The 27662-nt window shown below is 38.9% G+C and overlaps 1 protein-coding gene across 1 annotated transcript in view; it reads right to left on the bottom strand.

Annotated features, from left to right (window-relative positions):
- The window catches only part of LOC126182244 (uncharacterized), a 218222-nt gene extending 192269 nt beyond the window's left edge, over positions 1-25953 (bottom strand). Inside the window, exons 1-2 of the mRNA XM_049924834.1 lie at positions 24109-25953; positions 4243-4470 (exon numbers count right to left, since the gene is read on the bottom strand). Coding sequence (XP_049780791.1) covers positions 4243-4470; positions 24109-25618 — 1738 coding nt within the window. The 5' untranslated portion in view covers positions 25619-25953. The remainder of the gene's footprint in view (positions 1-4242; positions 4471-24108) is intronic.
- Between the last annotated feature and the right edge of the window lie 1709 nt (positions 25954-27662).

Here is a 27662-nt window from a genome sequence, read left to right as displayed (position 1 = left end):
CATGGCGATGACTTTGAATGTCGTGTACAGTTCTGCCACTGGGCACAAAAGAAATTACAGGACAATGACAGATTTTTTGCATGTGTTCTATTTAGCGACAAAGCGTCATTCACCAACAGCGGTAATTTAAACCGTCATCATTTGCGCTATTGGGCAACGGAAAATCCACGATGGCTGCAACAAGTGGAACATCAGCAACCTTGCCGAGTTAATGTATGGTGCGGCATTATGGGAGGAAGGATAATTGGCCCCCATTTAATCAATGGCAATCTAAATGGTGCAATGTATGCTGATTTCCTACGTAATGTTCTACCGATGTTAATATAAGATGTTTTACTGCATGACAGAATGGAAATGTACTTCCAACATGATGGATGTCCGGCACATAGCTCATGTGCAGTTGAAGCGGTATTGAATAGCATATTTCATGATAGGTGGATTGGTCGTCATAGCACCATACCACGGCCCACACATTCACCGGATCTGATGTCCCCGGATTTCTTTCTGTGGGGGAAGTTGAAGGACATTTGCTATCGTGATCCACCGACAACGCCTGACAACATGCGTAAGCGCAATGTCAATGCATGTGCGAACATTAGGGAAGGTGAACTACACGCTGTTGAGAGGAATGTCGTTACACGTATTGCCAAATGCATTGAGGTTAACGGACATCATTTTGAGCATTTATTGCATTAATGTGGTATTTACAGGTAATCACACTGTATCAGCATGCGTTCTCAGAAATGGTAAGTTCACAAAGGTACATGTATCATATTGGAACAACCGAAATAAAATATTCAAACGTACCCACAGTCTGTATTTTAATTTAAAAAAACCTACCTGTTACCAAATGTTAGTCTAAAATTGTGAGCCATCTATTTGTGTCTATTACAGCGGCATCTATCACAAGGCGAAAAGAGTGGTCCAACTAAAACATTCATATTTCTTTACGTACTACAAGAATATGTAATAAAAATGGGGTTCCTATTTAAAAAACTGAGATGATATCCGTTTGACTTATGGCAGCACCATCTAGCGGGCCAACCACAGCGCCATATGGTTTCCCCCTTCAAGCAAGACAAGTTTCATTCTTTGTAGTTTTTTCGTATGATGCTTATTTCGTGAGATATTTGGCCCTGTCACAATCAATGGACCACCCTGTATATTGTCACTACTGCCAGGGCTCTCCAATATTGGATACAGGGAAGTTATACATATGTGTACTTTTAAGGTTTTTCTATTACATTTGCTGTAACTATTTCATTGGCTTATTAACAACCTAACGGAGGTTATTTTCTGGTTACCCTAATATTAAGTAATATTTAGCATTAATGTTAGCCTTAATGGGGGAAAACAGAACAGTATGAAACAAACACAATTTACTCACTACCATTCATGAGATTGTACTAACAAAGATATTAATACAAAATTGTTGAGGCTTTCATGGCCACTTGTTGACAAATTGCCTATTGGCTTCTGTCTCTGGTTATTCGGCCGACTTTCATCTAATGATTTTTCTGACGTTTTGCCAGCATCAGTCGCTGGCATTGTCAAAGCTTCACCCTCCACTGCCGGTGGTGAACTGAAGCCGAGCTCGCGGGCGCAGACTATATGTACCTGGCGCGCCAATGTCCGAGGGCTTCTCCGCGGTCATTTCCGGTGCGGTTCTCCTCTTGCTACCTGCAACGGTCGTTCGCTGCAGTACGGGAAGCCAGGATCCATTTACCTTGAGGCTTTCCTCTTTCTTGTTCAAACTGTTCGCGTGTTTTTGTATTTCTACAGCTTCTCTGAACAACCGCGTGTGATAGTGGTTCTCTACAGCCAGAAGTTCCGTGTCGGCGAATTTTATTACGTGGTCGGTCTCATTCAGTGCGTGCTCTGCCACGGCCGATTTCTCCACCTGCCCCAACCTGCAATGTCGCTTATGCTATTTGATCCTGGTGTTAATGGATCGTCCAGTCATTCCGACATAAACGTTTCCGCATGTGCATGGTATGCGGTATATTCCCGACACTGCAAGTGGGTCTCTTTTCCCCTTCGCCGATCTAAGACACTCTTTGATCTTCCTTGTCGGTTTGAAAATCGTCTTTATGCCATGTTTGCGCAATATATGGCCGATTCTGTCTGTCACTCTGGGAATGTATGGCAGAAACGCCGTACCCGACACTTCTTTTTCTGGTTCCTTACTTCGCCGAGTGTTTGGTTCTGTTACACTTCTAATATAATTTGTGGAGTACCCATTGCTCCTCAGGACAGTTCCCAGGTGTTGCATTTCTCGTTTGAGGTGTTGCGGCTCACATATTCGTCCTGCTCTCGTTACGAGCGTACTAATCATGCCTCTTTTCTGGCTCGGGTGGTGGTTTGACAGTTTGAGCAGGTACTGCCTGTCGATAAGGGGAATGCGACCGTTGTAATGAAGACTGAAGATTATGTGCAAAAGATCCAAGACCTATTAGATCCGACGACGTACCGAAAACTAAGCACAGATCCGACGCAATGTATCACACGGAATACGAATTGATTAATCAAGGCGTCTTATCTGCTGGCAGACATACAGAGAAACCTGCGCAACACAGAAGCCCTACCACCTTGGCTGTATGGATTACCCAAGATCCATAAGAACAACGTTCCACTGAGACCGATCTTTAGCGCTCCTGGATCACCAACATATAAACTGGCAAAACACTTGGCCTCTCTGCTCCAGTCACACGTGGGGAAGACCGACACATACATTAAGGACTCAGGACATTTCATTGAGAAGCTGAAGAAACTGAAACTTGCACCAAACGACATCCTGGTCAGCTTTGATGTTGTTTCGTTATTTACAAAAGTGCCACTCAGTGACGCTCTGGAGCACATCGGTTCCACTTTCCCGCTAGACATCAGAAAGCTCTTCCATGCATGTCTCACCACGAGCTATTTCACGTGGAATGGCGATTTCTATGAACAGCTGGAAGGCGTCGCCATGGGTAGTCCTCTCAGTCCAGTGGTGGCCAACTTTTCCATGGAACAATTCGAAGCACAGGCACTGGACTCGGCGACTTGCAAACCTAAGGTGTGGTACAGGTACGTCGATGATACTTTCATGGTGTGGAGCCATGGTGAAGAACAGCTCGGTGACTTCCTAAGACACTTGAACAGCCTCCATGCCAACATAACATTTACCATGGAAGTAGAAAAGAACAAGAAACTGCCATTTCTAGATGTGCTGGTCACAAGGGACGGCGAAAACCTGGGACACAGCGTGTATTGAAAACCGACTCACACGGACCGATACCTGCTCAAACTGTCAAACCACCACCCGAGCCAGAAAAGAGGCATGATTAGTACGCTCGTAACGAGAGCAGGACGAATATGTGAGCCGCAACACCTCAAACGAGAAATGTAACACCTGGAAACTGTCCTGAGGAGCAATGGGTACTCCACAAATTATATTAGAAGTGTAACAGAGCCAAACACTCGGCGAAGTAAGGAACCAGAAAAAGAAATGTCGGGTACGGCGTTTCTGCCATACATTCCCAGAGTGACGGACAGAATCGGCCATATATTGCGCAAACATGACATAAAGATGATTTTCAAACCGACAAGGAAGATCAAAGAGTGTCTTAGATCGGCGAAGGGGAAAAGAGACCCACTTGCAGTGTCGGGAATATACCACATACCATGCGCATGCGGAAACGTTTATGTCGGAATGACTGGACGATCCATTAACACCAGGACCAAAGAGCATAAGCGACATTGCAGGTTGGGGCAGGTGGAGAAATCAGCCGTGGCAGAGCACACACTGAATGAGACCGACCACGTAATAAAATTCGCAGACACAGAACTTCTGGCTGTAGAGAACCACTATCACACGCGGTTGTTCAGAGAAGCTGTAGAAATACAAAAACACGCGAACAGTTTGAACAAGAAAGAGGAAAGCCTCAAGGGAAACGGATCCTGGCTTCCCGTACTGCAGCGAACGACCGTTGCAGGTAGCAAGAGGAGAACCGCACCGGAAATGACCGCGGAGCAGCCCTCGGACGTTGGCGCGCCAGGTACATATAGTCTGCACCCGCGAGCTCGGCTCCAGTTCACCACCGGCAATGGAGGGTGAAGCTTTGTCAATGCCAGCGACTCATGCTGGCGAAACGTCAGAAAAATCATTAGATGAACGTCGGCCAAAGAACCCGAGACAGAAGCCAATAGGCAATTTGTCAAAGATATTAATGTAAGGAAAGAGACTTTAACTGAACTTGATACCTTTCCTCTCTTCTGAATTAGGCTTGTTGTTTCTCGTACACCCAACTCTATTCTGACTCCAAACAGGTGTGCCCAAATTATTGTTTATTTGGATAGGACGTTTGTTTCCTGTTCCTGCATTTCCAACTCCACTGCTAGCTTTGCTAGTAGTTGCAGATGTAGCTGTTGTTGCTGTTGGACAAGCAGACACTTTATGATTGTTGAGTGTTCCTCCTTCCCATCTGTCTTCTGCATTCAACATGAAACAAACAAAACAAAATTTAAGCTTAAAACGAGAGAGAGAGACAAAGAGAGTGAGAATACTGTTTTGCTGAAACCTGTTGAACATAACTATATCCCTAAAACTGGAATGGCAATTTGCAAAGAACAAAGTGCTAATGGAAGAAACACAAAGTATACGTAGAAATGTGGAATATTTAACAATACAATATGTAATGAAGAAGGAGGAGAAGGAAGAAGAAGAAGAAGAAGAAGAAGAAGAAGAAGAAGAACACAGAAAAAAATAAAGGACGAAAGCTTTTGTTTTAACTGTACCCAATCTGTCAATAACATAAAAATGTGATCTGACTGTTTTTTCACAAAAGAAAGAGCGAAAAATTTATGATTTCAGTACTCTAAGTGAAGGTAAAACTAAGAATCTGATCATATTGAATGTCTCTTCTATTTTTCTTGCTAATATACCTTACACAACAAATACATAATTACAATTGCTGTTGTTACTGTTCGCAGCAGGTAAATTTTTTTTCATGATCTCTATTTATCCATTTCAGCTAATTTCCTAGCACCTCCAGAAAATAAACTAGGGCTTCAGGCAAATCAATATTAGGAAGTAGTGGCCTAACAGAATTGATGAGCGATATCGCAGTTCTTAAATTTTTATCTGAAATCTGTGGCTGGTTGCTTGAAATTTTTATGGTTTTTATTAGACTAAATTGATATCACAAAATAACACACCTGTCCACACACTAGTTATGGTAAGGTATTATATGACCTTATACTGGCTTGTTGTATATTGTTTCTGAGTGAATGCTGTTCATAATTATGACAAGTTGGCACTGAAGCTACTTAACAAGTGGAGGACTGATACATAAATTTCAGAACACCACTAAATCTCTAACTTTGGAGTTTTCACATATTTCCACATGTAACCTTCATCCCCTTCTAAGTTGTTTTTCCTCATTCTCTGCTCTTGTAAATTTTAATGTTTCTTTTTACCAGCCACATTTTTCTTGAAGAAAGCATCTGAAAACAATTTAATAGCTGTAGATTCAACACTATTTTTAAATTTTTTTATTTCTGTTGACTCTGTTGCAACTGCTTCTGCGCCAGTTGCTGGTTACCACATGTTCTACTTGTATCAATATAAAGTCGTTCTCAAGAACTGTAACTCACGTTAATTTATATAGTCAAACCGATGCACACAAATTCTTACAATATTAATACTGTCTCTGTTTAAACATACCATTGTAATACAACAAAATCCATATAACATTCACCAGATTGAAACATACTACTGTAATACATCAAAACCCATTTAACATTTACCTCAACATTGATTAAAAAGGGGCAGATTGATCAGTAAATCTAATCAAACTAATACATCCACTCACTGGAGAATGCAGTGTCAGAAAGAAGAGTTTTGACAGATGACAGTGCTGTTGCCAGTTTTCAGCTGTGAAGTGCAAAAAGCTACTGGTGGTTGCAATGTCTATAGAGCTGCAGAATGCTGAGGTAGTGTCACAGAGACATGTAAAAAATCGTGTTCTGTGATTGGTTGTGGTAGATGTGCCAAGCCATTTCAACTGTCACCGCTCTTCTTAAACAGTATGGACTGTGGTTTAATGATTAAAACCAAATTACATTTATAAAACAGTTGGTCAGGGTAGAATATTAGGTCCAATACTGTCCCTGCTAAACAACTACAAGTTACCCCCTGGCGATACTCATGGGAGAAAAATTATCTTTACTGATAGAAATTTTATACTCAATGAAAAAACAAAAGGATTCATCACAGAGAAAGCAAATGAAAACCTCAATGAAGTTTACAACTGGTCAACATGCAATAACGTTACATTGAACGTAAAGAAAACAAATGTCATGAATTTCAGTTTTAAGAGGAGAAAATGATGCTGTTAAATTAAATGTACATGGCACCTCTGCAGATTGTGTAAAACACACAAAACTTCTAGTAATGAACTGATTTTCAAATAAACTGAAGGAGGCTGAGGATCAGACAGACATACCGTCATTTGACCATCGGTCAGACTCCCTTATGGTGGACACAGTAATACCTCCAGTGTAGTGATGCAACTGAAAGAGTTGAAAACAAATAAGTGCTGGGTCTTGGTGGAATCCCAATTCCCCTTACTTATCTTGCATGTATCATGAATATCTCACCCAGTGCAAAATCCCAAGCAACTGGAGAAAAGTGCAGGTGACTCTTGTAAGTAACAGGGTAAAAGAATGAACCAACAAAATTATAGACCAATATCTTTACCATCGGTTTGCTGCAGAATTCTTGAACACATTTTCAGTTCAAATACAATAAATTTCCTTGAGAAAAAATAGCTCCTGTTCACGATCAGCAAGAATTTAGAAAGTGTCAGCCATGTGAAACTCAGCTTGCCCTTTTCTGATATAATATCTTGCAAACCACAGATGGAGGACAAGAGATAGAGTCCATATTCCTAGATTTCCAGAAAGTGTTTGACATGGTGCCCCAGTGCAAACTGTTAACGAAGGTCCGAGCATACAGATTAGGTTCCAAGGTACGTGAGTGGCTCAAAGACTCCTACAGTAAAAGAACGAAGTATGTTGCCCTGGATAGTGAGTGCCCCAGGGAAGTGTGATAGGACTGCTCTTTTCCCTGTATACATAAATGATCTGATTAATGGGGTGAGCAGTTTGCTGAAGAACTGTAGTTTATGGGAAGGTGGTGTTGCTGAGTGACTGTAGGATGGTACAATATGACTGACAAAATTTGTAGTTGCTGTGAAAATGGCAGTTTATGCTAACTGTAGAAAAATGTAAATTGATGCAGATGAGTATAAAATATAATTCTGTAATGTTTGAATACAGCATTAGTAGTGTGTTGCTTGACACAGTCATGTCAACTGAATATCTACATGTAATTTTGCAACGAGAGATGAAATGGAATGAGCACATGACGGTGGTACTAGGGAAGACAAATGGTCGACTTCAGTTTATTTGGAGAATTTTAGTAAAGTGCAGCTTTTCTATGATGGAGACTGCATATAAAACATCAATGTGACCTATTCTCGAATACTGTTCAAGTGTGTGGGATCCCCACCAGGTCAGATTAAAGGATTTGTTATCAGTAGGTTCGATCAACACACAAAGTGATTCAAATTAAAACCTTATAAGTGCTATAATATTTTTAATTGTGAAAATGAATAAAAAAATATTTACATGTCATTTTCCAACATAGTCTCCTGACACTGAATGCACATGAATCGAGTTTTTTTAAAGGGGGATAACTCATCATTTCACCGATTTTCAGTTTTTTGTTGTTTCAGAAACCCGATATGCCTACTGATTAGTTCTAAAAGGGGGTTTCTAATGCTCCACATTGAGCAAGAATCCTAGACCGAAGATCGCAGTTTTTTTTTTGAATGAGCGTATGTCACTGACTCCCGCCTCTTAAAAAAAACTGTTGGCTGCATTGTAAACAGCTGTTTCAGTTTGCCATAACCTGTGATATACAGCCTTTGTTCCACTGCTGTTCAGTTGACAATTAGTTCACATCAAACGATAAAACGAGTGACATTGATAGCGTGTGTAGTGGTGATTACGCTGACAAATCTTGAAAAAGAAAATGAGGTGCCAATCCGTTATTATATAAGGTAAACAAAGTAAAAGCAGCCTGACTCAAGGGTGAAGGTTATGTTAACCATGTGAGGCTAAAAAACCTGAGGCTAAAAAACCTGAATTTTCCTGCAGGTACGCCACTTTGCTTCCATTATTTTGTACCGTTTTTGTGTTAATGATTTATCAATACATTACTGTTTCAAAGCTATACTTTATGTTTATCATTAAAACAATTAATAACAATATTACTGATAGGTAACCAAAGCTGTTTTAACTAGTAGCCTCCATCATCTTCAGAATGACCATGTACTACTTGTATTTACAGCAACAATTACTCATTTGTTTCTTTCTTCTGTTAGATGCACAAGAAAGTGTTTAGACAATCTGGGGGGAGACAACCCTTTGGATGTGTTTTCAAAATTTTACAATATTCTTAGTAAGAATGCCCAGGATTTGTATCTACAAGGTTTGACTGATGTAGGTGAAGTTAAACAGAGAAGACCAGAGGGTAGAACTAATCCCAAGGTTGTGAAAATTGCTACTTTCTCTTACCACATTCTTGTAGGAAGTGATCGAAGGAAGGTGTGCATGAAAGCTTTTCTTTCAGTTTTTTCTGTGAGTGACAAGCGAGTCAGAAGAATCAGAGATTCAAAAATGGCTGGATGTACTCCAGAAGATAAAAAGAGATAGAGGTATTACCAGATGTCTCGCACCTGAAATGCATGAGGCGATTCACGATCATATTAGATCTTTCCCACTGTATGAATCGCATTATTCTCAGGACAAAATATGCTATCTGAGCTCTCAGCTATCAATAAAAACAATGTGGAAACTGCTCAGAATGAAATATCCTGAATTCAGAACTGTCTCATACTACACATACTGAAACGATTTTAACAAGAGTTTTGGCTACAGATTTGGTAGCCTTCAAGTAGATGTATGTTGTACCTGTGAAGAACTTAACAGAAAATTAAAGCCCCTGATCTTAAAGAGGTTGCTAAAAGGACAGCTACAGCCGAACTATTAATACATAAACGCAAGAGTAGGAAGGTTTATTCTGCTCTCAAGCATGAATTATCTATAGAGGGGCAAAAAGAAAGCCATGTTTTGTCCATCACAATTGCCCAAATGCAGAAGATTCCAGTTCAGGAGCTTTTCTATTTAAGACAGCTTACTGTTAGTATATTCTGCATCAGTAACATTAAAGAAAAGAAGAGTACATTGTATGTTTACCATGAAGGGAATGGCAGAAAATCCCCAGATGAGGTCTGTTCTTTTTTCTCTGATTTAGAGGTGCCTCAAAATAAAACAGAGCTCCATTTATTTTCAGATAACTGCACAAGCCACAACAAAAATCAGACACTTTCTCGATATCTTCTCTCACTCACAGACACAGGTCGATTTAAGAAAAGACAACAATTTTTCCCTGTGTGAGGCCACAGTTTTTTACCTTGTGACCGTGAATTTTGGAATCATCGCAAAACATCTAAAAAAACTGATAGAATCTATTCAGTGCACGAGGTTGCTTGTCATATTATAGAGAGTTCTGTACCAGGAAAGTTTGTGGTGAAAGAAGTGGCAACCACAGAAATTCTAGATTTCAAAAGCTGGTGGCCATTGCACTACAAAAAGTATGCTATCTCTGAGGAGACTAAAAGCAGACCCGGAAATGAAAGAATTAAGTTTTCAATTAGTATTCTTTATCACTTTGTCTATTCCCATGAAAGACAGGGTTACATTAAGGGGTATTCAACAATAGATGATCTGGTCTGCCACACTTTCTTCATGGCTCTCAGTTCAATGACACCTGCTCTGCCATCATCACCATCATACTCTTCTGGGAAAGAGCAAAGATTGAAGACCTGAAGAAAATCGAACTCTACGTTCCTCAAGAGTACATGTATTTCTACACAGAACTATTTTCTTGGCCAACTGAACCTGAAAATGCCACAGAATAAGAAGAATGCATTTTATGTACTCTAGTTGATGGCAGTACTGGTGTTATATTTTTTTAGTAATTATCGTGATTTGTATCATAAACCATTGCTCTTAATAGTATTTTGTTTACCTTTGAAAAATAATTAAACGAAACTAAAAAAAACAAAGTTTTCTTAATTCTGACATGAGGTTTTTTTAATTTAGGATGTATTTTTTTAAAAGAGCGTAAATCAATGAAATTTATAGTTCAATTACACATAGCATAATTACTTAAGGAGAAAATCCTTCTCACATAAACTCAGATATTACTGTACTAATCACATAAAACCAAGAAAAAGCATCTATGTTTTGTAGTTTGGAGTTGATAGTTTTTTGTGTGTCCTGAAAAATTTACTCAGCATGAGATACGCCCTTTTTAAAAAAAACTCGATTCACATATTCCACAGCTTCAGAAGTGGATAGAAACCATGATGAAATTCTTTTGGTTACGGGTTCAGACAGTCATGCCACACATTTTTCACCTCTTCATCACTTCTGAAATGCCTGCCTGCCATTGCTTCTTTGAGTGCACCAAATAGATGAAAATCGCTACGAGTGACATTTGAAGAATTAGGGGGATGTACTACACAATAAAATTCAATTTACTGGACAGTCTCAACAGTCTTACAGGCCATATGCAATCAGGTATTGTCATGCTGTGGCAATACTTCTGAAGTCAGAAATCCTCATTGTTTACTCCTGATTGCAGGGCAAAGTTGATTTTTCATCATGTCTGAATAAGATAGGTAAATATGACTCCCCTATACATGTAAAGCTCCAAAGTCACTCCATTTGTATGCCAGAACAGAATGAGCACAACTTTTTCATAGATGGTTGAGTGTGGAATTTTTTCTGGTTTTGGTGATGAGCTATGACACCATTCATTGCTCGATGTTTTTATTTCTGGTTGGTGACAGTGAATCTACGTCTCATTGCCTATAACAGTTTTCTCCAGAACTGCATCACCTTCGACACAGAAATGATACAAAAGTTCTTCACAGGCATCGGTGCAAGAGTCTTTCAGTTCGGCAGGCAACTGATGTGGTGTCCATCTTGCTGACACCTTACTGAAATGTAGTGCATTGTGAGCAATATTTTGTGCTGAAACAATATTAATCTTCAAACCTGTGCTCAACTGTAGTGGTCATCTTGTTGTGGATGCTGCTGCCTTCTCCTGCATTGTACCATCACTCTGCCATCTGTTGCTCACTTTCTGAATCTCAAGGAAACTACTGCCACCTACCAACTCCACCACAAAACATTTCAATATTTTACAGAATTTTAAGGTTTTCAATTGAATCGCCGTTGTATTACAGAGATGCTTCGTGAACTCAAATGGAAATCCCCTGGAAGGAAGACGACATCCCTTTCATGAGGCACTACTAAGAAAATTTAGAGATCTGGCATTTGAGACTGACTGCACAACGATTCTACAGCTGCCAAAGGACATTTCGTGTAAGGATCATAAAGATAAGATAAGAGAAATTAGGGCATGTATGGAAGCACACAGACCGTTATTTTTTCCTCACTTCACATACGAGTGGAATAGGAAAGGGAATGTCTAGTAGTGGTAAAAGGTATCCCCCACCATGTACCATGTGGTGGCTGTGGAGTGTTGTGTAGATGGAGATACTGATTTCCATACAAACTGTTACACCCAGATATTTGTATGAGCTGATTGATTACAACCGTGACTCATTGTTACTGTAGTCATAGGGCACTTCATTTCCTCAATTTGTGAAACTGGAGTGACATCGTTGAGTTAAGAGAGGAAAGGTCTCAGTTGAGAAAAGACATCAGACACATCAGTGAGGTACTTGAAATGTTAACACTACAGCTTACAGAAGGTATTTATCAAAATAATAACTGAAAGAAAATACACATCTAGTGCATTTAAAGATACTGGAACCAGTAAAACAAGTAGCATTGAATTCTGTAAAAAAATAAATCCATACAGAATGAATACTTCCTAGGTGTACAAACCAAAATAAGGTAGCCCATATCAAGAACTGTTGAAAATACAGCAGGTGGTGGAAAGTTTTGTCTAGAAATCGAAATCCACCAATCAAACAGATTTTCAAGTTACCAACATGTAGGAGATGTGTACCTTTTAGTCTCCCTAATAATTCTTCATGCTATCTAAGCGCTATTCTGGGATATAAAAGTTAGAATTAAACTTGTCACAAGTTATCTTGAAACTGAAGCACTGGAATGGCGTGAACTTCTTGTTAAAGACTTTAAAAAACAGAAATTCCATGGCAATCATATTTACATATATATCATTACTTGTGAAGTGCATGGCAGGGAGTACTTTCCGTAGTACCACATAATAGGTTTTCTTCCCACTCCAACATAGTATGAGGCACAAGAAGAATGATTGCTCAAATACCTGTGTGCACGTTGGAATTAGTCTGACCTTGTCTTTGCAGACCCTATGAGAGTGACAGATGAGCAAGTGTAGTACATTCTTAAATACCTTACTCAGCAGTGGTCTTTGAAACTTTGTAAGTAGGCTTTTGTAAGATAGCTGATGTCCATCTTCAAGCGTACGCCAGTTCATGTTTTTCAGTATTGTCATGATGCTATCTCATGAGTCAATCAAATCTTTGGCCATTCATGCTGTCCTTCTTTGCATATGTTTAATATTTCCTTTTAGTCCCCCAGCATCATCACAAACAGCATTACCCATCCCTGTATTGACTGACAAAGTGCAACAGGCATGGAACTCCACCCCACAATGTACCACTATTTCACATTTACAATGGCTTACCTTGTGCTTACATTAAACTGTAATCTTGCAACATTAATCACTTACATATGTTACCTAGACAAATGTATCCTATAGGTTACATAGACAAATGTATCCTCAAAAATTCATTACCCTACATAAATTATTTTTTGGAGACACTGAGTCACAGATAGGCACACCAAAAAGACAGTCACAAATAAGCTTTTGGCCAGCAAGGCCTTCATCAAAAATAGATGACAGACGCATGCGCACACACTCACGCAAATGCAACTCACACACATGACTGCAGTCTCTGGCAACTGAAGCCACACTCAACTGTACTGAGTGTAGCTTCAGTTGCCAGAGACTGCAGTCGTGTGTGTGTGTTTTATTTCTGATGAAGGCCCTGCTGGCAGAAACCTTATTTGTAACAGTCTTTTTATTGTGCCTATATGCGACTCAGCATCTCCACTATATGGTGAGTAGCAACTTTCCTTTTCATAATATTGTTACATTCCAGCCTGGATTTTCCATTGTTTAATTATTTTTTAGTGTTTCAATTTTTTCCATCAGTGTATTATGAAAAGAATATTAACAGAAATCATAGAACACAAAAAAACACTGATGTAGTATCATTCCATACAATACATTTCATTCACAGTTTATACAACCACAACTGGTGACAACTAAATGGCAAGAATCAAAAATTAAATCAACTAGCAGGCAGCAAGATTTCTTTTCTCTAGTCACTAAAAAACTCTGCAGAATTTCTTTGAAGAACTGAAGAGATTACGTAAAACTTAATCATTTACAATGAGAAGTAACCTGTGTCACACGACAGTGCCCTGTAGGAGGAAGATAAAGTTATTTTCACCTCTGTGGTAATGAATAGAAATGTCACAATTGAATCATTGGCTTCAATGGTTGCAGACTGTTGTCCATCAAGCCAAGCCACACTTACTCCCACTGAAATTCAGTTCTGTAATTCAACTGTGAAGTAACAACCTACATAGGGATAGCATGCTGTGTCTTATTTTGTACCATTGCTTCATTCGAAGCCTCATTTCACTGATTCCTGAGTGATACAGAAGGTACTCATTACAGATTGTTTGTTTGAACAGCCAAGGTATCTGCTCAGATTTTTGGAATCCTAGTAATCTGAATGATTAAACCATTGGCTGCTCTCTCTAACATGCAATGTTTCATAGAGTGCAATCCATTGGTTGTTAGAGCAAGCACAGAAAAAAGCATTACATTGTGTCCTGAATATTCTACATGTAAGCAAGTTAAAATGAATGAAATAAGATGGAGGGGGGTGGGGGAGAAAATTATAGATTTAAATATGGTTATGCATGAAAATACTGGTAAAAACTGAACAAGATTTGCAAAATAATGGGAAACAATCTGAATAATGCCTCATCTCTGGTTTCATTACAGTTCCCATCACTATAAGGTCATTTAGACAGGAACAGATGATGGAAAATTAAAAAGTAAGGGCCCCAGGACGAGTAGAGCCATCCATTGTGAGGACAAGGGGACACAAAGAAAGTTGGTTTCCCAAGCAAGAAACTAATAGTTCCAAAATGTAGAATAATCTCTTATACTTTCATATGTGTCTATCAGCAGAAGCCTACTAAAAATTTCACTTCCTGGAGTCTCAATTTTGCAGTTTTTCAACTGAATTTAGCATTTTATACAATTAAGTTTATATAAATCTTTGTCCCTTGCTTTTATCTTTATTTAAGCACCTTGAAGATGAGTATAGTCAAATTAGGGCATAAAAACATTTCACGAGGCAATAATACCCTTCACATGTAAATATTTTTTAGGCAGCTACCAGATTCTTCATACAGCAGTATATTCCAGTAATCCTGTAATTAAGATGTATTCTGACTATAAATGGGTAGGAACAACAGGCAGACATTATTATCCATTGCTGTAAGCGCAAATGTGACAATTTCTCATATAAAAGTTACCGGTTGCACACAAGGAGTGTGGAAATAAGTTAGTTAGTTAGTTAGTTTCATGTCCAATGGATCATTTTACAATGCTGTGGAATGAGTCATTTTACATTCACCTTTTTTAAATATACAGATGAATTCCTATCTATCACCTTTTACACATTACAATAATAGAAGTTCTTCTATAGTATAGAAGGAGTTGTCAGGAAGAAAGTTTTACACTTTTTTTTTCGAATTTTAGTTTGCTGTCTGTCCAAACATTTTATATCACTTGGTAAGTGATAAAAATTTTTAACTGTGGCACTATCCCCCTTTTCGTGCCAAAGATAACCTTAATGTGGAGCAGTGAATGTCATTTTTCCTTCTGGTATTGTAATTATATGCATTTCCGTTTCTTTTGAACTGCAGTGTATTATTTACGACAAACTTCATGAGGGAATAAATACACTGTGAAGCAATAGTCAAAATGCCCAGCTCCTAAAGCAGATTTCTACAAGATGATAGTGGTTGCGCACCACATATTATAATATTCTTACAGCATGTTTTTGAGCAATGAAGAGTTACTTTCTTAACAATGAGTTTATTTCATTGACATTATTGAATGAAAATATGCAAAATGTGACAGCTTACTTATTTGTCTCTCCCCTGGGTCTAAGAGTAAATGTGGCTGAATGAAGTTGGTTTCGGACTTCCAAAATGTGCATTTTCCAGTTTAAGTTCCCATCAATATGTACACCTGAGAATTCTGAAGTTTCTGCCCTATTTATTACTTCCCCACAATATGTTATACTTGTTGCAGGCTAAAAGAAATCTAATTTATTGCAACATTTAACTATACCAGACATTACAGACCAAGCAACTTCGTACAAATAACAATGGCATACTAATAAAAGCAAAGAAAAAATGTGTGTCAGAGATTACATTATTCAGTTTTATGTTTGGCTCACACTTGTCACTACATTGCACAAACACTTCACCACTCCCCACTTAGTGTAATGGTCACTTTTGTTAAAATGTGCGTGATACTCAGATCTTGTAACCACAGGCTAGGTGCAAGCTGCCATCAAATCATTAGTGTGAACATCCAACGTCCGTTGTAGCTGGTACGTGATGCATGGTGGAATGGCGGGCGAATCAGTCCTGTCCGTGGGAAGTCTATCTGGTGATGTGTTTGTACCGACGCAGCAGGTGCTGAAGGCAGGTTTGATTCAGTCAATGGAGATGGTGGTTGGCAGTCAAATAATGTCACCCATAAATGTCTTAAGCTCCCTGCTGATAACTGGATATGGTCTATCACCACGGTGCATGCAGTGGCTTGCTACACCTCTGGCAGCTCTGTACTTTAAGCACCCTCTGCCATTGCAATATAGAATGGCTGGCAGCACCTGCTCAGCCCACCTGTGCACAGAGCCACATTGCTACATAAAGCTACACAGATGCCGCCTAGCTGCAGTGCCATCATCATTGTTGTTGCTGCTGTAATAGCTGGACTTCATTTGTTGCTACATTATTTGTAACACATCTTTGTACATTTGGAGAAATACATGTTAAGTAAATCTTCTGTTTGTTAAGTTACTTTTTTTGTTGATTATTTCTCCTCCTATGCTTTCCTATGACGATAGTTGCCACATCACTCCGTAGCCCACCTCTCCTTACTGTTGTGTACAAAGTTATACAATGGAAGCAATACTTTTAATTGTATGTGCATGCATTATATTAACCCATTCGCTGCTGTATGGAATGCTGTAGTCCTAATATGCTTCATTCCCAATAGGACTGCAAGTGATTTGAATAGGTATCACTTGAGTTGTCTGCCTTGGTCAGTTGTAACACACATAAAAATTCCAAAATGGGCCATTAATCCATGGAAGAATGTGGTCGCAACTGTTTTGCCAGATATGTCAACCACGGAGGACACTTCAGGCCAATGAGTGAAGTGGTCAATAGCTATTAGGTAATTTGTATAGCCTCTGGACGGTGGGGCAGTGTCCAGATGTGCAATGTCGCACAATCGGTTCGGGGGAACAAAAGTGCCAAAGGACACATTGATATGACTGATGATCTTATTCCATTGACATGTCACACACTGGGGCATAAATGTCTTGCAGTAATTGTCCATGTTTGGTCACTGAAAAGCACGCTTCACATGTTGCACCACGTACCCCAGGACGACAAAAGTCACTGGCCACAAATAGTCTTGGTTTTATCATGGTAGGGCCATGGTGTTACTTGGATGTGATGGAGTTGCAGACCTGATAGTCATCTCAGCAAACCCTCACTTATTGATAGCAGTGTATGCTGCATACAATTCATGATTGTAGGTTACCAGCTCTGTTGTGATGGGGATAACGTTTTGCTGAGAGCTGCCAGTGTTTGACTACTCATTGTTGCAGTATGGCAACAACTGCCGTGGCAGATGTGTCGACCATTAGAGCGAGGGGCAACTGCAGAACTGGGTGGACTAACAGAATAGTCTCCATGTGGCAGTCTTCACATCGGTAAATGCCAACTCAGATTCACTCATCCACAGCAATTGTATCGTTTGGTTTTGGTGAATCTCATAGCAAGTAGTTCAATGGGGCAGCTTCCAGCGCATGGTGATACACAAAATGGTGATAAAAGTTGATTATAGCCTCAGCTCTTTCCTGTGGACGTTGTGTTTCTTGGGTACTGATAGTGTAATCCAAGAATTGGATCTCAGTTGCTCCAAATACACACTTCGATAGACTGTTTAGTAATCCATGTGAATGGAAGTGAGTAAAGACTTGGCACACGTGTGTAAGGTGTTCTGTCACTGAGCTTCACAACACCAAGAATCATCATTGCCAATACAGCAAAACTCAAGGTTGCACATGACACTGCCCATGAACTGTTGAAAGATTTGTGCAGCACTGCATAGACCAAAAGGCATCCTGGTAAATACTAATAGCCCAAAAGGGGTGTAGACATCACGTTCAGCTACATCATCCTGAAAAACAGATATCTGATGGAATGCATGTAACAAGACTAACGTGGAGAAGATGCATTTGCCATGGATATTTGCTATAAAATCTTCATTGTGTAGTACTGGATAATGATCAGGGATAGTACTAGCATTGGGCTGTTTATAACACCCACATGGGCACTACCTTGGGACCATGTGGAGTGGAGATGCCCAACTTCTGCTCAACAGGTGGCAGATTCCTTATGTGAGCATAAAAGAGAACTCCTGCTTGCTACTTTCAACTTCGCTCAGTGTTAAACGGTGAGAATGGGCATGAACTGGCGGTCCTGGTATGAGCAATACATAATGCATTATATAATGCTGAACTGGTGCTACTGTAGGTAGTTGCCAAGTGATTTCCAGGAACTGCTTCAACAGTTCAACATACTTATCATTGGTGTAATACTCTTAGCTGCACAGAATCGAATACGTTGTGTCTTTTTCAAAATTTAGGACTGAACGATTTGCTAAAAATCAATCAATGACACTTTTGAGGACATTATTTTTGTTTCTGTATGTATGTTTGGATTGATTACAATACTAGTGCTATGCGCAGAAAAAAAAGATGATCAAATTAATTGTGCTTGTTGTATGTTAGACAAAAAATTATGTACATATATGAAGAACCATAATGGACAACTGAGCCTTAGGGAACCCCATAAGCGATTTCTCCCCAGTCAGAATAATATCCTCAGACTACAATGCTTGAATTACTAAGTACAACTTCTTCCATTCTTTTTATTAGATATGACATAATCAGCTGGTTGGCTATACCATCAATCCCATAAAACTTCAATTTATCTAGGAGAATACTGTGTTTCGTACAATCAAATGCCTTAGATACACTGCAGAAAATACCAACCAACCCTATTTTATTATTTAATGCTTGTAAAAATTTGGTGAGTGAACATCCTCAGTAGAGCAACTCTTCTGAAATCCAAACTCTGATTTGCTGAACATATTATTGTTGCTCAGTTGAGAAATTATTCTAGAATATATCACCTTCTTAAAAATTTTGGAAAATGGTATAAGCAATGAAACAGGTTGGTAGTTATTTTACAATATGTCTCACATCACGTTTCTCAAAGAGGGGTTTGAAAATGGCACGTTTCAGTATCTCTGGAAAATCCCTGAGTTAGTGATGTATTACATATTTCAGATAAGACCAGGGTTATTATATACGAATAAATCTTCAGCACTATATTGGAAACACCATCAAAACCATGTGAGCTTTTATTTTTGAGGTAATATGTAACCTTTTCAATTTCAAAAGGAGAAGTTGATGATACATTAACAGGACCGAATTTTAAGAGCACTGCTTTTTCAACATACTGCTCCGATTTTCCTCTTGAAGTGTTTGTCCCTCTACTTTCTACTATATTTAAGAAATTATTACTAAATATATTTGCTACATGTGCTTCATCACTTACAGCCCTTCCCTTCTGCTCAGTAGTGATGTTATTCATGTTCTGTGGCTGGTTGTCCTGCCTCATTTCACTACATTCCACATAGCCTTACATCTGTTGTCGGAATTACTGATTTCTGACATTATGTGCATGTTCCTTCATTTTTCAATATCTTTTCTTAGTATTTTTAGAGTGCAAGTACTGCAGGATCTCTACTTTTTCTTGCTAACAGATACATTTCCCTGTTCTTTTCACAAGATACTTTAATCTCCTAGTGATTCATAGTTTAGTACATGGCTGTAAGATATCCTTTATTATTATCTAATGTGGAGCTATTTTAAAATAATGATATGAATTTATTATGGAATAAATTACATTTTATATTAACATTTGGTTCATTATAAATTTCACCCAGGTTATCATTTGTAAACTATTCTTGAAAACATCTGTCCTGGAGTCATTAAATATTATTACTGATTTCCAGTAAGGAATATCCCATACGTAAGGCACTACATTATTTATTCTGACTAACTATGCATCATAGTCAGAAGGAGCATTTATTACTGCGTAAACAGTTATTTTCTTGCTTTGAGCTTCACTAAAAAAAACATTTTCTTATGGGTTACTACTATCTTTATCAATTCATGATGTAAAGTTAATTATTGAGCTCAAATTGTAGGGTCCAAATAAGGTTTCCAGATCATTTTTCTTGTCAGAATCCTTTAGAAAATCTACACTGAAGTCACCACAGACTTGCTGCTGCCTGATAGATAGCATAGTAAAGGATACAGATTCCTCATAAAAAGTTCAAAATTTCCCAGCGGGGATCTATACACAGTTACATTTAAACATGAACTATCAATTCACAAGCACACACTTCTATGTGCTGATCACTACAAAATTTACTTGCCTCAGTGTTTTCAGCTTATGTTCTGTCTTCATATATATAACATCTCCTCCATTTTCCTTATTAGTTCTGCATCAGTAAGCAGCTAGAGTGTAATCTTTAATGTGTAACTTATCTAACCTTGTGGTTATGCGGTGCTCAGATAGGCACAGGACAATGTCTCGCCCCCCCCCCCCCCTCCCTCCCCAGAGCTCTCTAAATTTTCCACACAGACAAGAATCTCTTCTACCTTATTACTCAATCCTCTTAATATTTTAATGAAATATGTTAACTTTACTTTTCTGTGTATTCTTAAGTGTTCCTTGTAACTCTCCTGTTATTTTGACTTCTTTCAAAACAGGGTGGCTAAATGCTGATTCTAACTTAAAAAAAAAAGATACTTCTCTGATGCCATTAACCACAGGGATTTCACTTTGTGTGATGGTGGTCCACGTACATTTTCTGGATACGCTCAGCCAATCTATCTTTCACTCTCCTGTCCAGATGTAGGCCGTGTCTAGTATATCCCTATCTCCCAACTGTAGCAACAGGCATTGCAATCATGTGAGACTTCATTTCTGTCAACAGTAGCCAGCTCAACCCATGTTCACACAGTTCACAGCAGTATTAACTCAGGGTTGGTGATGGCACTCACTGTAGGACCACCACAAAACTCACATTTATGTGTGAAGTTGTTATTCCTATTTCATCCAGGTCACCCTTAATGCTGTAATTCCTGTCTTTAGCCAGGCTATTCCCACTATATCTACTGCAGTAACGTGATCCTCTACGAAAAAAAACTCTGCACAAATTCTCTAAGGTGACCCAGTACCCTGTTCATAATTTGTCATCTACCATATGGCCTACACCCCACTCATAGCTACTACCTAGCAGTTGGACTCCTTTCTTTCCATTACCAACCTACTATGTGCATCACATACCCATTGCACATATTAGTGTATACACTTGATATAAGTGTGAGTGCATACTGCTAACCTTTTTTGAGACTAGTATGGCCAGAATAGGGTGTATAATTTGAAACAATGAGAATGGATGTAAACAGGCAAAAAATTTCTGTGGAGGATCAATCTGATAAGTAATTTACAGTGCAACAACATAAGCCTAGTAGTGCGGAACACAGAACCTAGTGATGTTCATTGGAAGCATTTTATGCAAAAAGAAAGTCACTTACAAAACTATTTAGTATGATAGTAACTTTATACAAATTTGAGATTCATACAAGATGTGCCGCAAGTCAATTTTTTTCTTGAGCATCACTCACAAATAGAGTAGGAAGAGAAGAAATATGAATATCAATAGATTATATACTGATAGACCTCTCACTGACTTATGGAGAACAAATATAGATGGAGACATACAGCCCTCAGCCACTTCAGCTGATCTGTTTGTCATTCAATTATTACTGTTCTGTGATAAACTGGCCAAATAAACAAGGTAGCCTACGTTGATCTTACTGTTCCTCAGATGACAACTCAGTTAGTCTGGTTGAATGACAGCATTTGTTGTTATCAAGAATAATGACATCTTTCTCTGACAATATCAACGTACTTTACTGGAGAATTTGAGTATATATCAATGATTTGCATATTCCAATATAACATTACAACTAAATCTCTGACATTTTGGAATAACATGAATTCTAAGTCTCATTTGCAAATTTTCAAATAGCCAACTACACAAAGCAATTTATTCTCCTGGACAAATCTTCCATTTTCAGCACATACTACCCACCTTACATTTATGATCTTCCCTTCGTCTTTTCCTATATCTTGGTCCACTAACTATTGATTCCCACCCACCTTCAATTCACTAATAATTATGTCTTTCACTTCACTCTGTTCCCTGATCCATTTACTGTTTATTTATTTTGCTTTCAATGTCTTCAAGTACCTAAATACAAAAACTCATCAACTGGTTACATAGATTCAGTGTTAATGTGTACTAGTTTCTTTTCAATCTGTTGGTTATACGTTTAGTCCAATCTTCAGGCCAATTTTCATATTAGCCTTATTAAGTTACCTTTGTCAGTTGTTGAAGTTAATCAGGTAAGAGAGAAACCTCACAATGTCATCATCAAAACAAAGATGGTTCGAATATGTTTCATGAACACACATTCCTCCACCCTTTTTCTTGAATTAAGGAAGCAAAAATTTCCTTTAGGGCCCATAAGGATAAATTTGCCAATATGGAATCTCATTTCCCGCTTCCTCTTTTTCTAAATTTCGCATTATGTAGTCAATATATGTGGTAAAGACAGACTGATATACAGAGAATGTAGCGTAATGACACTGACAAGCTATCAGGGATTTTATAGGATATCTTCAGAAACAAATTGGGATAGGAACTCCTATCCGGAAATGTCATTCAATGACAGTACAGAGATTCGGTGCTACCACATTGCATTAGGCCACTGTTTCAGTAGTAATTATGTGAGTTTGTACAGTGACAGACCACATGCAGAACTCCTTGCAATGGTCCTGACAGTGTTCAGGACTTAAAGATGGTGTTTAATATGTTCAAGGCTTTAATAGCAACACTGCTCTACCAAAGGGTTGTCCTACTGGCAAGGTGATGACTCCTTTAACTTTGATGCTATGTGTAGTGGTTGAATGATGTTTCTGTACAGGGGTTCCTACACCAATTCTCAATTGCCTGCTTGTCTTTCTGCATTTCACTACAAGCTTTCAGCGCAGCGATCTTCTGTAAACTGCCTCACAGAGCTACTGAAGTATCAGACCTACATATCATTATATACTGTAATTTGTAACAGCTCTATTCCACTGTATCATTCTTGACCAGAATTTATTAATAAAGTGCTACATGAAAGATAATGAAATCAACAATATCAAACAACTCCCGGCTTTCTTTGGAATAATCTTACATTTTTCATTCAATCTCCAGAGTAGGCCGATACCTACTAGGACTGTCAATATGAGTAAGTCTCTCTAGTCCATAGTTCATCCCACATGGGTGGCTCTGCTGCACACTATCAATAGGCCTAATACATATTCCAGTTCCATCCTGATAAAACACATATAATCAATGGCGAGATGATCCAACAGAGTGCACAGGTAATTTTATCAGCTAGTTTCACCCAGTGCTTTATATCTGTAACACAACACTCTGACCATTAGTCGGAATGAACGGTTACTGATTAACTGTCATACTAGTAAAACTAAATATGCTATTGCTGCAATCATACTGTCTGACAGGAAAACATGAAGTTGGGTACTTGCTCCATAATTCCTGCCATTAGAACCTCCCTACACACCACAATACTCCCCAGCACTTGAACAGGAAACAGGATCTCTGAAACATCGCTAGCTTTCACCAACCACTTGGTTTTCATACAGTCTCCCAAACATTTAGAATATGAAATATCAATATAACAGAGGATCACAAAGTAACATGAGATAAGAAAATAATGGTCAATAACGAATATTTAGTTTTTTTAAGACCTCATGTGAACTTAAACTGATGGAAAATGTTCAAGGTGCGAATGACCAGTCTCAATGCAAGAATTACAGTGAAGCACAAAATTTTGCGGCAGTCTTTCAAATCTATCCATCGCTGTTGTGCAATGAGACATATGGAAGGCTACCAGACAGTGTCTTTCCAGCTTCTACTTGGGTTTCATACACAAATGACATCATGCAACCCCATAAGGACAAAAAATCTAGAGTAGTTCTGATATTACACTGAGCATGAGACACACCTCTACTTAAAATTCAGCCACAAAGTTTATTGTTGTGCAGGTGCTCATTCACATTAATATCAAAGTGGGGCAGTGTACTGTTGCATTTAACCCACATCCTCTGCACCCATTATGGTAATACAGTTTTTATGATAGATGTGTAATTAAACAAACAATTAACCCTATAAGAACTGTGAATGGTTCAGTCTACATCACTAGCAGAAACATTTTCATAAAGTAAAAAAAGCATGCAAAATGTTATCACATTAAACTAAATTGCGATGTGTGCGGTTCTATGAGTAGGTACTTGTGCCTCCTATAAACTTATTTTAAAATATAAAGATTTATCTCCTTCGTAACACATTAATAATGACTTTATTACCTTGAGATGCATTCTTTGACCGTTGTGATGTGTAACTTTTTCTTGACATCTGGCAATCATTACCACAGCTCTTCATGCTGCTTGTAACTGATCTAGTTCTTGTGTCAATGCTGTGGAAAGGATCACCATTCTCTTCATCACCATCCTCATCATCATCATCATCCTCATCATCTTCTTCATCCTCCTCTTCCAATGAATGATTTTGTTTCTCATTGTCTAAATCATCTAATGAAACCCACTTTCGTGGCAATGAACTAAATCCTACAGAATCAACATGCTTCGTGTCACTCTCTGCTGTCCTGCGCACAACAGATGGACTTTGTACAGTTTTTAATGTACTTGAACTTCCACTAATACTTTGCTCCTCACTACCTGAAGAATGCTGACGCTTCAGCACACTGTTTTTCAATTTCTTTGAATTTGATTTTTGCAAATTGCTGCCCTTCGGCTTTCCAAGAGGGGTAGTTTCAGCCTTCACTGAACTGCCAGAATTAACTGACATGTTGTTTGACGTATGTTTTGTTAAAGACGTGCAGTTATTTGAAGTGGCTGGAGCAGACTTTGCAAGAACATCTGAATACGATGGCCTCATTGGCTTTACTTCTGCTACTATTCTGGTTTTACGAATGCCATGCCCCATATTTTTGGCATCATTTTCAGCATCTGAACCTTCTGGAACAGTTTGTGTAGTCTGCTGATTTGTTGTGGGAGCTGGACAAATTCCTGTGTCTGTGCATCCAAAGGGACTGTATGTTCCACTCTGATTCGGCACCCAATTCCCAACCAGATTTTCAATTAACTGTCCATGGGTACTTCCATGTGCAGGCTGGAAAGGCTGCTGTTGTGGCTGGGCCACTGGTTGTTGATGAGGCTGCTGCAATGTCTGTGCATGCGACTGCTCACTAGCACCAAACAATCCAAATTCATCAATGTGATTCTGTCCACTATTTTCAAGCACATCTTGATACGGAACAAAACTGCTCAATGCATGAGGAACAAGTTCCCTTTGGGTGTCTGAAGGAATCATGTGATAGTGTTGGGTCATTAACCTGCTTGAATTTACAGCAGGAGGCCTACTGCCATACACTACATTTACAACATTACCACCTCCCATGTCTAATACGGTGCCAATTAGTTCATGGTTATCATGCAACATATTTATTGGTTGCCTTGGCGGGGAATAGTAAAACCCAGATTGTTGCAACACTTCAGGCTGTTTTGATACGTGAGATGTGACATCCATCTCGTAAGGAATATGTAAATCCGTATAGTAAACAGTGTTTTCTGCAGTGTTGTGAACGACCGGTGCGTGAGGCATAAAGTGTTGCAACGATGGGCTGTTAACATTAGCTTGAGCATATTCTGGCCAGATATGGTGAGACTGCGGCGTGGATGGCGGCGTGAAGCCCAGCTGAATATACTGTCCGTCACTGTTCTGTACATCTGCAGTCATGTGTTCTATCATTTTGTCTAAAGACCGCTTTCGCGAATTATTTGCGTGGCTATCCATTACTGGTAGTCAGCAAGGTCTTTAAATTTATCTACTTTCACTGAACGTCTATGCAGCTTTTGCACAACAGGCGCCGCGCATACTTCAATATGTTAATATTAGGTTATTGGAGTCAAAACAAAGAACCGATTCACTAAGCATGTTAGCTCAGTAACATCAAATGCTCTGAAATTGACAGGGTGAATCGTGGGAACATGTTACGTAAAATACAGAGTGCGGTGCACATCACACACTTCTACAAACATCTAGTGCGACTGTATGTAAACATTGCTTCACCGACTAACTACACAACACAGCCATTTTGTAAACCGGAACATCCGCCAACGTGCTACGCCAAGAAAAATCAATAACACAACGATAGTATTTCGTTTCAAACTTCACATTAAATTGTAAGACATGCGGAAACTAACAAGATGTTTCTTCCTTAATATGTGTGCCTCTAACGCCAGAAAATGCTTGCAATAATAAACATACTAAGAATATGTATCCGCTAACAAAATGCTCGGATTCACGACTTCTGTTAGAGGCCGTGGATATAATTATTAAACTCAGACGTGTAACAAACTTCATAGCTAAAGTTCTAATTTTGATTTACCAAGGACAAGAATTAAAAGAAAAGAAAATATACTTTTTGGAAATATCGATATTATCCAAGTAAATAGTTTAAATTTCAATTTACAAAATAGATTGAGAATTATCTTCCCCATATTTTGGCCGTTTTGCAGGAAATTGAAATCATGAGCAAAAGATCGATTTACATTTGACGAAACTGATGGGAACGCCGAAATATTCCCAGTACATTAAGCAGCATTTACAGAAGCATCCCACGAGAAGGTAGGGAAGTTAACATAGTCTCACCAAACTTATTCATGCCATAAAAGTGGTTGTTGTGGTTTTGTGACCTATTGGTCTTTATTATTTGCTTTGTTTTCGTGACACATTGGGAAGGTTTCGCAAGGCCTTGTATATTTTGTCTGTGAGCGTTTTTCCACAAATGAGGCTACATATATGTCAGCAAGAAATTTATTTACTAGCCCGTAGAAACTCTCAAGCTTCATTATGCATTGTTCACAGATAAATACATATAATATTTTGTACCTGTTAAAAAAAGTGTTGGACGAAAAAGTTTGTGGGAATATCGATACCTACGACCACGACTAGCGAGCGAGGACTGTATGTGACTTGATCAAAGACAGTAGTGCGTTCTGAGCTGCGCCTGTGAATGGATATGTTTCTTGTATAATGCCTGTCAACAAATTGTGTTTCCATATCGTCATTCCCGTCTCTTTACTGATATAGTCCTACCGCCTCATAGTGAATACAACTAAAGTGATGACCCCAGAACAACCGTGACACGCGATACGTGAATTTTCATCACGGACGGTCTACTACACATAATATTGCAATGATATTTTGTTGTATTCTCAACTTCACCAGCTCCATACAGAGTCGCATCTGGATTGACCTCATGTGAAGTGCACCGACAGTGTAATTACTGTGCACAAAATCACCCACTGGCAAAACGCCAGAGCACCACAACGTTAAATGATACACTGATCACTGAATCTACAACCACCACGCCACGACAATCGCCGACATCAGACATGCTATTGCTAGACTTGGAGCAAGATTACCCTGTGAATTCACATCCCTGTGGAGAGAATCAACATGTGGCAACTGTGTCTAATAACAATTTTTATTCAAACATTCACTTGTTCTGCATCCACATCCCCGAACAATCAATTACCATCCCCATCAGTACATCTAACACGCATCAGGTGGAAAGCGCCACTGACTGGGATATGTTTTGTGAGTCGTCCACGACTCCCAAGTCGTGTAATGTGTCTGAATTCCTGACCCTCTGGTGTGGCCGTGCGGTTCTAGGCGCTTCAGCCTGGAACCGCGTGACCGTTATGGTGGCAGGTTAGAATCTTGCCTCGGGCATGGATGTGTGTGATGTCCTTAGGTTAGTTAGGTTTAAGTAGTTCTAAGTTCTTGGAGACTGATGACCGCAGATGTTAAGTCCCATAGTAATCAGAGCAAT

Source organism: Schistocerca cancellata, chromosome 1 (assembly GCF_023864275.1).
Source record: "Schistocerca cancellata isolate TAMUIC-IGC-003103 chromosome 1, iqSchCanc2.1, whole genome shotgun sequence".
NCBI lineage: Eukaryota > Metazoa > Arthropoda > Insecta > Orthoptera > Acrididae > Schistocerca > Schistocerca cancellata.
This window is presented reverse-complemented; position numbering and strand designations above follow the sequence as displayed.